The following is a 15,983-nucleotide window of genomic DNA, read 5'->3' as shown; positions in this document are numbered from 1 at the left end:
GCCCTCTAAAACCTGCAATGCGATATTTTTATTTGCCGTACTCGACCTTCGTATTAAATCTATAATGAAAATAGGTGAAAGACTGTTCAAAGTCATAGATTCCACAGATAAAATCAAATTAGCAGTGCTCTGTAATATTTAGCAAAGGATTTTATTGAAGGAGCACGATGTCGAAGTACTTAGTGAGTTTTAAATATTAACCGTACTCGACTTTTATATACCATTCTAGTAAGTCGCCCATATATTATTTATTTCGTTTATGCAAACGTAATGATTACAACAATACTAATAATGAAATAATACAGAGTGATCTCGTATTTTAAGAAATGCAATTTTAAGAATTAGCTTTGTATATCTATTACATTATATGTAACGAAAACACCATCCTAATCGAGCAGTAGTATTTAAAGTTGGTTAGTTAATACACAAGATATTATCAGTCCAACGATGTGGATAAAAAATTGTACAAAAATCTAAAACGCGAAGAATCTATGTAATCAAAGCAAGGTAGATTTCAACGGTACCTTAATTTAGAGGGTACAAGTAATTTACAATACAATCACGTAACAGTCGACTATGGTTATTTTTCACTATAGAGGTGTACGTCTCACTTTTAAATCAGACCGGCCAATATACGTTACGCGCATTGTTATATTGTTAAAGAATGTCACAAATCCAACGTTCTAACCTATTCCAGTTTCCTAAATATCATTACTAAAAGTATGCTTTATTATAAGGAATACAGAAAGAACCCGCAAAATATCTTATAACAGATTTTGTTGAAATATTTCTATTAATTTCGTAGCGTTGGATTGATATTTTAAAAATTGTACGAGTAACATTGAATACTATGTTCTCCGTTTTTATTTCAAGTGTTATGAGTTTTATTCACGCTTATTGTGTCGAGACGTGGCATGACTCCACAATTGGTCTATGAATATACATATTTACAACTTAAACCGAACGTAACGACAAAGCATTCGCGGCGTTGACAAAAACAAATGACCTAAAAATAACCGTATATTAATTATTATTTAAATGTTAAATGCAGATTTGAATGTATTGTTGGAATAAACATCTTAGCCGATTGACATCTGCGTCACGTCAAACAAATACCCTTTAAAAAAAAGGCGGGAGTTTTTAGTAGATTGTTTGTTATTGTAAATTAAAAGTCATTGTTGTAGAGGTTAGCCTATTTGTTTTTTTTTTTTCTTTTAGAAATTCCTACTTCTGGTTCTAAAAGTATATATTCCAAATGATTTTATTATTATTATAAAGTATAACGTTATCTATACATGCACTTAAATAATCGTGAAATAATCGTTAATATAATCAAAACAAGAATTAAAATAACATAATATTAATTTGATAATTTTGAAATGTAATTTTTTATTTTGGATGTGATATTGTATCTACTGTTGGTTGTCCTAATGAAAATAAAATAAAATAAAAATAAAATAAAACTTTATTGATGACAAGAGACATAATAATAATAATAATAACCGTATATTAATTATTATTTAAATGTTAAATGCAGATTTGAATGTATATATTCCAAATGATTTTGTTATTATTATAAAGTATAACGTTATCTATACATGCATTTTAAATAATCGTTAATACAATCAAAACAAAAATTAACATAACATTAACTTGATCATTTTGAAATGTAATTTTTTATTTTGGATGTGATATTGTATCTACTGTTGGTTGTCCTAATGAAAATAAAATAAAATAAAACTTTATTGATGACAAGAGACAGAAAAGTAAACCATACATAAAAGACAAAGGATAGAAAAAGCAAGCAGTTATTCAATAAATACAAAGGAAACAATTAAAGCAATGCAATCAATTAATAAAAGTCGATACCACACAGTAGAATTATAGCAATTACAGTATAGCGTAAGATATTGGCGCAAGCTTCATTTTGTGATATAAAATTATCTACAGTTAACCAAGCCACCTTTAGTTATAGAAAACCCCGCTTTAATAACACAAAAACGTAAAACCACAATACGAAACGCCAGTATTAGAGACCTTATCACATTTGAATGGGATTCATTTAACGGTATGTGCACACAATTATAAAACTTGATGAATTGAACATTTCAATGTTATTTGATAAATTTGTAACACATGATAAGGCATCTTGCTTAAATATACCAAACGATAGAAATGCTAACAGATAGAAAAACGGTGCTGATGGTTAACAAACAGAGCTGCGATTCACAAACAATTCAAGCATCCCTCGATATCCGGCTGATATTACGGTATTAAATGAAATATTATACTCAGAAGAGATCAAATAAAATGGATTCTTTAACCAATGGTAAAACTGACCTCAAAATCCATTATCCAAACGTAAATAAATATCAGTTTGTACAAGCGAATACATCACGAGAGATATTAAACTCGTTCATCTGATGCCCGCACATGTTTCTAGACGTTAAGATATTTAACTCGTCGCATAAGCTGAGTTGCGCTTCGTAATGCTTAGAAGTTAATCCTGTTTGTGAGCCCTGTTTGTTACCAATATAACAAATGTTCATATATGCTAGGTTTTGACGTACGATACATCCAGAGGCGTAAGTGGAGGTAGGGCAGGTGGGGTCTTCGGCCCGGACCCTGCGTCCCACCTTACAACAAATAGAGAAAACATCCATGTCCATTAAACAGTTCCACACATGGGGCCCCATACACCACTTACGCGTCTGGCTGCTCGACGATACAATCTTCGAATTAAATCCAATCCAGCAAGTTCATGTTCGAACACAATTGATTTTAGCTGATTTTATAGATAATGTTTCTGAGATAAAATTTGACGACAGATTTCAACCGTGTTCAATGTTAAATTTTGAATCAACGCTGTACTGTATCTATAAAATCAGCTTGACCTTTTAAAATAATTATTTGCTGGCCTAGTAGAAGCATTTCGTAAAACAACAATAGCAGCAGTTGGAGATGCATTACCGAAAACACGTCATGCAAAAACCTGACAACCGCAGACGAGCATTAAGAAGCAAAGTGGTGCTATGGAGCCGAGTACAGTTTACGCTTGAATTAAAACTAAATAAAAGTTAAAGCTACTTATTAAGATTAACGACAATAACTACGCATTGACTTTAAATAACTATAGTCTACATTAATCGTAATTATAGAAGATTTAAGTTCTGTCAAACGCGATCAACATAGTGCGTATCTTAAGTTTACGACTTTAAGTGTCTGAGATACCTATATCCTTGGATGCTGGGTCTCTCCTCAAGATATACCTAAGTGTAGAAAGATTTATGTGCAACTTAAAGAGAAATTCTTAAATGAAAGACCGAATTATTTAATCAATTTATGATATTTTTGCTTCGTAATTTCGCATTTTTTGACGCATTTCCACTGGACAATTAACCACAGCAGAAATTTATCATATTATACTAAAATAATACAATGGTTTCCAACAAAAACAATTTATGTTTATTTATATATTTTTTGTTTATTTGCGCGATAATTCCATTTCACAAAGTTGAATCGTGTCAATTTACTATTGAAAAAAACATTTCATAGACTATTCTCAAGATACTCTTTAGGAAATTATGAATACACTCGTGTTAAAGTTTAGATGTGTAGGTGTGGTATTTAAAAACAAAACTTTCAACTACATCATCTTAAAAAACTATTATAATACATAAAATAGGAATACTAGGCGACTATAAGGCAGATTTTTAATAATCTTGGATAGATTTTTAATCAATAAATGGTTTGTAATTCTTATTTGCAATAACTTAGTTTATGAAAATATTCTTGCTGTTTATAGGTTCGATATAATCGCTCGGAAGCAGTGGCAAGGCCGAGCTCGGCACTTGGCAACTGAACGCACTGATTGCTGTTGCGCACACGCAACCTCCTATGTTGCTTCGAAACCATTTAACATTAATACATTTTATATGTAACATAAATTAATAACTTACGATTACTCAAGTAACTAAAAGTAACTGAACATTTTGATGTTTTAGTAATCCAAGAGACGTAAGAAATTATCAGATTTGAGAGTTTTATCATAATAATTATTATGGTCACACGTTAGGTGTCTTTCCTAATTCTGTTTTCTTTTCATTGTTTATGTGACTATTTCTGCGTCAACCGTGACGCTTCTATCGACTGCTCTCAATATGGTGAGTACGAATTCCATCATCAATCGTAAAGATGGAAAACAATAAGCTTTTGTTCGTATACCGCTTTTTTAATTTTCTCTCCAGAATCGAGAGCACAAGCTCTTGAACAGTTTAAGATGATAAACAAAAATAAAAAAAAATACAAACAATTTTAAGCCATGAGCTCACACTTCTATAAAAAACCTTTTATTTAGCATTGTTTTTTATTAGAAACATTTTTAATAATATTTAGAGAGTATACTAATTACATTACTTTTACAATTCAAGTATTTTTATCTTCTTAAACTGAATGCTATTATAAATTATATTTTGAAACTGAACATTTTTCTTCTTCTGAAAAATTCATACATTCCAAAGAGAAGTATATTTTTACGAAAAAATATTCAATTTCGATAATAAAAAATAAAATAGAATTTGATAATCATTTGTCTATTGAATGAATCATTATAAACATTATAAATACATCTTACCACAAAACTTTAAATGCAGTCTTTTGAACAATACATAAAGTCTCATGAAGTTCTAGCAGCAAAGTCTAGTTGTATGCAGTGTAATAAAACAAAAGAAAATACACAAAAAAATAATCGATACGACGTCAATATAAGCAAAGCGAACTTGACCCTCAAGCAAACAAGCCGTAACCCAGATAAAGAAAACCTTAACCACAAACGTTGGTTATGAAATAATCCGTTATATTGTCGTTGATAATTACAGTGTGATTATAATCGTGTAGTTATCCACCAGCAAGAATTGCTCCAAGAAAATCCTTACAGGTGAGGTTTTAGCCACTTTTGGACGTAATTTTACAAGATTATTTTAAATTTAGCATTACCCCTGGTTCGGGGTGAAGTTTCTATTAATAAAAACCGGCAAGAAATTCAGTATAAATATCTTTATTCAATATATCATTAAATGGATAAGCCTTCTTCGTTTTACCGATAGTAGAAACCGAATACAGTAATGATATTGTAATTTAGAAGAATTAAATAAAAAAAAAAAAATGTGTAATTTTTCCTAATGCGCAATATTTCTGCATTTATAAACATTTAGCGAAAATCTGATCAAATATTGGGTTATTTTTTTGCTAGAATAAATTCATACAACTCGTAAACAAAATATTTTTGATGAAAATTTTGGCAGAAATTTTGCTTTGATATGCTCAGCAAGCGCAACTTTCACATTGCACGTGTTCTCAGAAAGTAGACATTTTGGATAGTAGGATAGTAACGGTGAGTACTAAATAATTAATTAAAGACTTAATTAACTAAAATAATCTCATACCATTCAAATAATTTAGAATATGTTAATATTTTATGTACGTGGAAAATCTAACTTCAGATAGATATAATTCCAGATGAAGTATTTTAAAGATATAATCTAACACAGCGAACACTCCGAAGCGCTTTAGCGGCTGATCTACACCACGGACACTTCAGATGGCACTCTTACTATCACACTTGGATTGCGTAACACTTATAACGACCATAGCGGTGAAAGTTAATCTCTATTTCTCTCGACGTTTCTCAATTTATACAACATCAGTCGCAATAGTTGTAGGTACTGCTATTTTTATTGTCTTACAAATTTCTTATAGAATACACAGAACTATATAAACAAACCTTAAAATTCTTATATTCATTGATATTTGCTAATGCTATTAAAGTTGTATATTACAGTTTAATTTTACTTCCAAAGTTCCGATAGCATTGCCGACATACAAAACGTCATTTTGTCACAAGTACCTCGAATTATTCAAGATCTCGACTAATGATGTCACGTCAATTCAATGTTAAAAATATTCGTTTGTATTTACTCCTCCTGTGATTGTAGAATACTACATATTAACTTCGTTCTGTTCACTTAGACAATATTTACCGGTAATGATGTCCCCATTACTTAAAGATCTTAGTCGCTCTGACCTGATATTATGTAAATATTAGGTCAGATGAAGAAACGAGCACGAGAACACTAAGGGCACTAATTAGATATGATTAGAATATTACATCATAACGTTGCGCTAATAATAGTTTTGATTAGTGCATTGATACGATAACTAGATTTATTTAACATTATTTAATTTGATCAGTAATATTTTACGTATTCACATCATACTATAAACCCACATAAAATCATAAATTTATTTATTTACTCAATTGTTCTATTCTGACGTCTGACTCCAACCTGTTTTATTGAATATACAAAACATAAAACATACTATGAAATCCTAAATTGAATAAATATTTATAATACAAGACAAATTTACTGCCAGTGATAGGATTTAAGTGTTTTGATACAAAATTGGTGACCTTCAATGACCTAATATATGAAAAGACAAAGACTTCATAGCTTCCGCGTCATTACATTCAAAATGCAAATAATACTGACAATAAGCCGTGCCGTTGCTACTATCATTGTTTCAGCTTCTTTACATGGGAATATAATCTCTAAAGCCAATGAATAGCATTGGTTATTGGACGGCGTGAAATCTAATTCGTGCACCACTACGACAAGGCCGATAAAATGAATTTGAGAACGAACAAAAATGGACCCTATCGCTTTGTCCCACGGAGTTTATTTGAGCAAACTATTGAGAGAGTGAAATAAGTGGGGAAAAACACGTGGCGACCCAACGTAAGCGAGCTTGACCTAGTTAGTAGATGCACCATTTTGGTCCCGTTTCGTAAGCAAAGGCCCTTCTCCGTCTACTCTTTGTTCGAACCTTCACTTTCTGGCCCTTTTGGAGCAGTTCAATTTATAATAAACTGGTCCATCAATAAAATGCTGGTTAACAGAAATGGAGCATCCAAACTGAAAACATTCGACCGTTATTTGGCAAAGTGCCCTATAACAAACTTACTTTAGCATGAGAACCAAGGTTTAATAACGACACGACAACTACAATGTAAACGAAATTTTCAACTGCTCAAATCATAACATTCAAATAGTATTCCAATGGATGAAACGGCGAAAAATCGCCATAAAAACAGGATTTGAGTTTCACCAACACCTAACTTGATAATTCACAATCAAAGCAATGCAATATACTGTAGCCAAATTGTTACTAGTTTTACTTTTTTAAATATAGTATAAAAAAAATGGTGTGTCGTCTGTATAAAGAAATGGAACAAAATTACAACTGATACTGTCAATATTACGCAAAACAACAGAATAATCTGCTTTATTCGAAGATTACGAAGGGATCCAATGTAATATATTCTATATACGGTTCATCAGCTGCGGCGGCTGATCAAAACGGTGTACGTTTCCATTCAAAGCTCTGTTTGTTTGTTTTTTTTTCAGAACCGGTTTTTAAATCAATGCCTCTTGATAATTTCTAAGAAAAACAGTTTAAAACCCGTTTTATTTAAATAAATGATAATAAACAAAAGAAAGAATTCTATCATTGAAATGTTTGGCGATTTTGATCAAAAGCGAAAGCAATAAAAAGTAATATATTGACTGCTGCCTAATTCATCATGTAGGCAACAAAGGGAAACTCAGTAAACGTCGCCCTGCGGGCTCGGTGACCCCATTACTTGCTCCCGGGGGACTGCGCACAAACACAAACACCAAGGATACGGATTAAGGTTGATACTTTACTGTGTATTCCGTAAAAGCAAAAGGAAACGACAACTTCGACATAATATTCATCACAAGGAACAAGTATATTTAAACCTTTAAAATATTTTGTGTCTTTGAAAAATTAAAAATTTAAAACAGTTACCTACTTATAACGTAAAGTTGAAGAGTTTGTTTTTTTGTTTGTATCTCGAGGATCTCCGGGTCTGATTGAAAAAATCTTTTAAAATTTTACGACATTAATTAAGAACGCTTATATAAAGCTAAAAAATATTCTAAATATCAAGACCTACTAGTCAGTCATTTGAAAAAATCGTTTTACATTAGATATCCCATTTATCAAATACGCTTTTAACGTTACGAGCGGAGCAGTAACCATAAAAGTCAACAATCCGACAAACAGTGCTGGTATCTAGTGAATGATTTCATCGTATGGGTTAAACAGACTTAACTTGGACGCAATCGAAAGGCACTAAAAAAACAACAAAGAATTTTTATTTAAATTAAAGTTCATTTTTAATCGAAAGGCGTTGCCAGAAGCGCTACCACTAACTGTTAAAATTAAAATCAATGCTTTATTACATAGGTAACTTTAATTACACAATATTTATGTAAATTCCCTACCGAGATCAACTTTATAGTAAAAGTTTGATAGGTACCAGTTTTTTAATAGATTAAACGATCAAGTTTTATTTTATGATGTCAGCATATCTTAAGATAAAAAACACGAGGCTGCTACGAGTTTGGCTCGCGTTGATATTATTAAGAATAAAATTATTTCGTCCTATATTTTATTATTAGTAAGCTATTCACCCTGGAGATTGTTGCGTGGAATCATTTTTATTACATTTTGTTTTCTAGAAGCTATTTATGTTTGAGTTTCTTCTTCCTAATAGGCAAACCTTATATAATTTGAAATAACGTGAGCCGGAAAGGAGCATAGCGGGATTTTTAACCAAAACTTTAAGTTTACAATTAGTACGATTATATTTTAGCATTGTTTCAATTTCAGTGTGAGTTATCTATACTAATATTATAAAGGCGAAAGTAACTCTTGTCTGTATACCTCAAAAAGGCTGAAAAATTATTTACTAATATTAATAAATAGGTAAATTCTAACTGGAAGCTCTGTGTTTAGATGTTTGTAATATAACACTCGAAAAGTGCATAATCTCTTTCCGGTGGTTTAGGATTGACATTTCAACGGACGGTTTTTTCTGTTACGCTAGAATAACACATTTACACTTTCCCCCCACCAAGAACTGGGCGAGTCCCACATACCCGTGGGTCTCGTCGGGGCTGAGTGCGCCATTAAAAATCAGCGGTCCCACTCTATGTTTTAAACGGGGATCATCACGGGATCGCTTGCGCACGATGCCGTGACGCCTCGACGGTTGGCCCACCTATGCACAATCCCAGAACCCCACCACAGAATTAGCGTTGACATATTGAATTAAATCTCAAACAATGTACACTATACAAATTAATTTACCATTCCATAGCTTGGAATTTAATCCCATAAATAATGTTGTGGAAACAATAAATAAACAACACATATAACATTTTTGTATGTACGTATTAAATAAGTAACGTTTAGCACAATAACCAATACCTTATTATACATTGAAAGTAACAGAGTCGATTCCCGGAAATATTTATATAAATCCTTTCATAGAGAGTGGAGACGAGATGGCTCAGTTGATAAACTGGAGCCAAAGACGCTATCTTCGTTCTAATTCATTTAATTTTTATACATATATCGTCAGAGGAAGGAAAGAAATTTAAATTTAAAGTAAAAACTGCTTCGCCTTTCCCCTAACGATATAACTCTTGATTGGTTGACTACTAAGCAAATCACTGCTATTTCTTGCATATTATTGGACTAAAAAATCATAACACAAAAGTAGACATTATATAAGAATCCAGATGAAAGTAAAAAATAAATATAATGATTATGATATAGCGTAAGCGCAAACAAAATACTACGAACATGAAATTCTTCGTATACAATTTAAATAGCAATCAGTTTACGGCAGGTTCATTACTTGTGTGAACTCGGTCACGCCACTATAAAACTTATCAGTGAACGACTTACAGAGTGCTATGTATAAACTTAAACTAAACTGAATTAACGTTGATATTAATGAATGAATTGATTAATTACAGTGAAGGTTGTTGTTAACGGTGCAAAATTAAATGGCGCTCTGGCGCAAATGGGTGTACCACAGGGTTCAATATTAGGACCTCTCCTGTTCTTAATATATATAAATGATATACCTTATTTTGTAAATAAGACTTGCGACATTGTACTCTTTGCAGATGATACATCCCTTATTTTTAAACTCGACAGAAATATAAACAACTATGACGATGTATGCAGTGCTCTGTCGCGGGTTCGTGGTTGGTTTGACATAAATAATTTGGTACTAAATGCAAAAAAGACTAAATGTATTTTGTTTTCTCTGCCAAATGTCAAATCAAATTCTTCTGCCGTTATTTTGAATAATGAAAGGCTTGAGTCAACGGCCTTTCTAGGGATAACGCTTGACTCCAAACTTCAGTGGGGCACCCATTTGTACGCCCTAGCAGCGAAACTAAGTAGTGCCAATAACAATAAGAAAAACAATAATAAAACTCACGGACATAAGTACTGCTAGACTAGTTTATTTTAGTAATTTTCAGTCTTATGTCATATGGAATGTTGTTATGGGGTAATGCAGCAGATATTGAAATAGTATTTATTCTACAGAAAAGAGCTATCCGAACTATTTAAAATATTAGCTCTAGGACATCATTACGCGAAAAATTTAAAGAAATAGGTGTATTAACGTAAGTATTCCATAAAAGCTGATATACATACTATTAATACAAGAAATAAGAATAAACTTGTAACTCCTACTTTCCGTTTGCATACGGTAAAGAGAACGTTTTTGAGCAATGGTATACCCATATATAATAAGATACCGGGAAATGTAACCAATTTACCATTTACGAAATTTAAAAAGTTTATTAAGACTAAATTATATATAAGTCTTATTATTCATTAAGAGAGTACTTTTTAGAAAAAAAACGACTGGATTTAGGCTCGGGTCCCATCACAGGACACTAATTATTGTAAAAAAAACAGCATTGTAAGTCTGTTTATTTGAAAAGAGTAACTATGCGAGTTTCTTGCCGTTTCTTCTGGTTCTTCGCTGGAGGCTGCTTTCCGAAACGGTGGTAGTATTTTAATATTGACGATTCAAAAACGCTTCGTTGTGAAGTTTACTTGAATAAACTTGATTTGATTTGATTTATATAAGGGAATGCTAGCAATAACTATTATACCCTGTTCAAATTAGCTTGATCTTTTTGACAGACGGGCTAGTGATGGGAAACAGAAAATATAACAAATATAACAGTCGATGGAACGATGGAATGCGTAATTCAAATTAGAATTCAATTTTTTTTTACTTTATTTATCTAAAAAGAGTTATACCAGCTAAAGAGACCACTAGCCAAAGAAAAACCCCAAACAAAAGGAACCCCGTTCGTAACAATAACTTAACAATGATCTTTCATAATTAGTTTTTGTTATCCATATTTGCAACAGTTACTGCCTGTTATTCGTGACCCTAGCTTCTGACTGATGTAACATTGTACAAGCGTCTATTATTTTTAGTGTCTCTATTTAAATTTTACCTTTGAAACAATAAAAAGTCTTAAAATTTTCGGATAACGATCGAATCTTTAGAGACTTTTGTATTATACGTATTTTTTCAACATTTTTACAATTTTTAAATTCCAATAATCAAATTTTTCCATCCATATATGGGTGCAACTTTTGTTATTGCTGGTCTGTGGGTAACCGTAGCACAAGAATAGATGGCCGAACCTGTGACTACCACATCACTAAACGGCCTGTACACGTACAGCCTGTAAATTTCCCACTACTGGGCTAAGGCCTATTAGCATATTCTACCAGGCTGCTCCCATGAGAGTTGGTGGATTCACATGTGGCACAATTTAGTTGAAATTAGACACATGCAGGTTTCTTCACGATGTTTTCCTTCACTGTCGAACACGAGATGAATTATAAAGACAAATTAAACACATGAAAATTCAGTGGTGCTTGCCTGGGTTTTGAACCCGCAATCATCGATTAAAATGTACGTGTGCTAACAACTAGGCCATCTTAGCCCGTATAAGAATGTGCAAAATATATGTTACCGGCAAATAATTTTGAGTTGGTTGAAATAGCCATTAAACTATAGGCACCAGGGACATGACTTAGTTCCCGAGATTGTGCATTGGTGATCTAAGGTATGATTCATAAATCTTAGACAGTGATGACAACTTAACATCAGGTGGCCCTTTTGACATAAAAAAATACGTCAATATGTTTTTAGAGTTCGTTTTAGAATAAAGTTGTTAGAAGTCCATTAGGTATTGTAAATATCTTTAAGAGAAACTTTATCCTCTACTCTTTTAAAGTATAATCTAATCACTTAAAATACATAAATATAGAAATTCGTTTAAATCAATTAATAATCTAAAATGAACACAAAAAATAAGGCCGAATTGATAACTCTTTCTTGAAGTCCGCTTAAAACTTGTCATTCTTTTTAGATTACATTTGGTCAAATGTGAAAACAAAGATAAGAGAAACGTTTTAGTGATCACCAGCTACAGAAAGTTTATAAGCAAAGCTATCTGTATATTACCAGTTCGTAATAACTACTTAACAAATGAAACAGTTCAATCTCTACATAGCATAAAACAAAGTAACTTCCCATCGTCTGTACGCTAAGATCTTTTAAACTACGCAACAGATTTTAATGCAGTCAACAAAAAAACAAGAGTGATTTTAGAGGAAGGTTTAATATTTAGATGTACATATAATATATTAGAGAAAAGTTGAGTATATCCACTTCACTAGTCAGAAAAAGTACAAGATTTTTATTTTTATGATTGTTCTTCGATCTAAATGCTATATATAGTATCCTCATTGTAGCCGTGTGAAACTATATCATAGAAGCGTCAGGAAACGAAGTTATAAATCAAAGTCCTTATATTAATTCATATAGTAGTTCTCTAAAGCTCTCACCCTCTAAAGAGTGGGAGTTAACAATCAATGAACTACTGCTTACGTAATACTCAAGGGACCATTCCCCTAACTCATATACACACATACTCTACTTGTACACAATGACACAGTTGTGTACAGTGTAAAGAAAAACACAAACTATCGGGAGATAAGTGAATTAACTGCAGTCTCTGAGACATGATCAAAGTGCAATTAACTTTATGCGAATGGTCATTCTGAGGTGCGGGAAAACTAAAACAACATCAACTTCGAAACTCTGGAACAGAAATACCCATTGACTTTTTTACAAACATAAACACAGAAACACTGGACATCAATGAGAAGGCTCAACTTAAACACTTTGTAATGTAAATGTTTTATATATGCTGTTATGTATATATATTAATTATATCCTCTTTGTCTAAGTCGATTTAAATTACGCCGTTCGAAAATTGAAAAGTTGAAAAGCCTTCTACAAAGTTGGTCTAGCGGTCAGTAGTCAAGCCTTTGGGCACCAATTTACTACGCTTCGAGTAGCGATGGCAGAAAAATGAAAATAAAAGCAAGTAACTCAAATTTATTTTTAAAAGAATAGATTGAATGTGTTAGCGCGTATAGTATGATTTCTATGATTTAATTGTATGATAATTCTAATTTAAATAAACAAAAAAGCGGAAAGACAAATTGATTGATTTGTCGCGTTTTGAACTATTTATAAATATGACAAAATATATAAGATTAATCAATTCCACGATTCTTTATTTTGCTATCGGTACCGCCATTACGCTACACGAGCGATATTATTCGAGTTTTCGAAAGAAATTGGCTTACGGTGAAAATAGCTCACGGGTAGACTTTAAAATACATATATATTTTAAACAAAAACACTATTTGTGCTTTTTATCAGCTTGCACATAAGAGCTTTAAATAAAATAGCAGCCAACTTGAATAAACTATACAACTATACTTTAAAAGAACACTCATGAGTATTTCATAAACTAAAGCCGAATTGTCTGTATATGATATTAAAACCTGTTGTAAAACTTTGTGCAGCATTGTCTGGATGAGATACTATAGATACTCCACCGTCAAATGTAGCTTTGTATCATTTATACCCAATCAACTGGCAAGAACCAATGTGTATAGCATCTTAGATCCCTCGACTCGTGACGATAATAAAATGTGTAATATTTCTTACTAATGTACCATGGCTAATCGGTGGGTATCACGTATTGACTCATCTTAAAACTAAATTAAATATATCCGTTGTAAACAGCGGAAGATCATTGACGCTTATAAATCCATCAACCCTTATCAACAACCATACAAGAGATTTACTCGAACAAACAACGACAAATCTGACAATGCTGAAATAAATAAAGCATTCTCAAGAACATAAGACGTATTGTAATTACCAAGTCGACTTTTATTAACTATTTATCAACGGAACACATCTATTAAATTACTTAACTTGCATATTATTCTTAATGAAGATCAAATGAAAACCAAGAGAGGCAACTAAAATAAGGATGCTGAAACAAGAATCACCTGATAGCACATATGACTGCAGCAAGCGAATCTGTAAAAACATCTGTAAAGACAGATTCGCTTACGCTGAGTGGGATATTCAGTGCAGCGTGATGTATAGGTATGTTCGGTAGACGATTACATCAAATCAATAGTTTAGAGACCGAAGATTTTATATCAAACGCAGCATAGGAGTAATTTTCTGTTAACTAATCAACATGAATAAATACTTGTATTAAAATCTTTAAAAAAATATCAAATTAGACTCCACTGGCGTAAGGAGCAAATGCACCACCGCCGCTATTGTGTGTGTCTCATCCCAGGGATATATATGTATAATAATATCCTATTAAAATATCTTTACTAATATCATAAATATGAAAGTAACTTTGTTTGTTTGGTTGTCCCGGGTATAGAAAAATATACTTACGGTACCCCTACCCCTCTCACACAGGCGGAGCCGCGGGCGGAAACTAATAGGTACTCTTATAAAGCGTCAATATAAAATTCAAAGAACAATTCTACAGAAAAGACCTTAAAAGAAACTACCAAAACTAGTTCACTAATTAAAATGCATACATCGATAAGTTAAAATCATATTTATCCTAATCTTTATGTTTCCTAATAAAGGAAATTAAAAACGTAGAGTACTCGACGCCTTGGGACGTCAAAGACAGACAATTCGATCCTGCTCCCTCGAGCTATTGTTGTACCACCCTCGGTACAAATTAAACGCTAGTTCGAGAGCGATGTGGCTAAATAGGAATTTCGAGTATTCTGTAAACAAAATACCTTTAGTAATCTTGGACTCGAAGAACAAGCGAGATGAGTTACGAAAGTACCGTTATCTATTGATAACGGGTCACAAAAATCATTTTTGTTTCTAATTCATCTCGGTCTCGGCGGCGAACGAAAACATCGTGAGGAAACTTGCATGGGAGGGAAGAACTGCCGCATGTGAACTAATCAACCCGCCTTTAATTTTTGAAATATACATTACGAAGACGGACGAGCCCATGTGCCATGAGCTTAAGTCGTCAACTTTATCCACACATGTACACTAGCAATGTAAGTAGTACCTATATCCAATCAAAACACAATCAATGCGCCGCCATGGAATCTAAGATGTCTCTTCAGCCTGTAATTATACTGGCTTTGGTCTTAACGGTACATTAATTAACAAGTGAGTGGTACCCATATAAATGGGCATACACAAAGAACTACCGCCGGGAGAATATTTATGATATTTCCTAAGAATTATCGAAGAAATGTGAAGGCACATTCATAGCCTACGCAGCCGATACATATACCCACTTAATTAGCATGACAGATGAAAAGGAAACGTTTGATGAAGTAACAAGTAAGTGTATGAATCGGAACGAGTTTAAGTGATATAGGATTGATAACATTCTCTTCTAATGCGCGTTATCATGGATAATGTGATGTTGAAATAAATTTGATTCCACAGCCGGCGAAAGGATCAGATGATTTTTCGCAGCAATGATGAATGATTCGCTAAATATGACGTCATTAGTTATAGCTACAGCATACATTACCCTTCGCTACTGTTAATGCAAAAGGTCTCGTACACATTAATTTCCAATTTAAGTCTGATAAAAATCCTTATGTTACTGTATTTATTTCGTAAT

The 15,983-nt window shown here is 32.5% G+C and overlaps 1 protein-coding gene across 4 annotated transcripts in view; it reads right to left on the bottom strand.

The window, feature by feature from the left end:
- Ranbpm (Ran-binding protein M) overlaps window positions 1-15,983 on the bottom strand; it is a 34,869-nt gene that overhangs the window by 13,571 nt on the left and 5,315 nt on the right. For 3 of the 4 annotated variants that reach the window (XM_026640732.2, XM_026640735.2, XM_064217663.1), the window contains exon 2: window positions 2,571-2,636. The exons of the other annotated variant lie outside the window; for it this stretch is intronic. In XM_026640732.2, coding sequence (XP_026496517.2) covers window positions 2,571-2,636 — 66 coding nt within the window. The remainder of the gene's footprint in view (window positions 1-2,570; window positions 2,637-15,983) is intronic. 4 annotated transcript variants of the gene reach the window in all.

Source organism: Vanessa tameamea, chromosome 18, assembly GCF_037043105.1.
Source record: "Vanessa tameamea isolate UH-Manoa-2023 chromosome 18, ilVanTame1 primary haplotype, whole genome shotgun sequence".
Taxonomy (NCBI): Eukaryota; Metazoa; Arthropoda; class Insecta; order Lepidoptera; family Nymphalidae; genus Vanessa; species Vanessa tameamea.
Note: the sequence above shows the minus strand (reverse complement) of the source record. Positions and strands in the feature narration are given on the sequence as shown.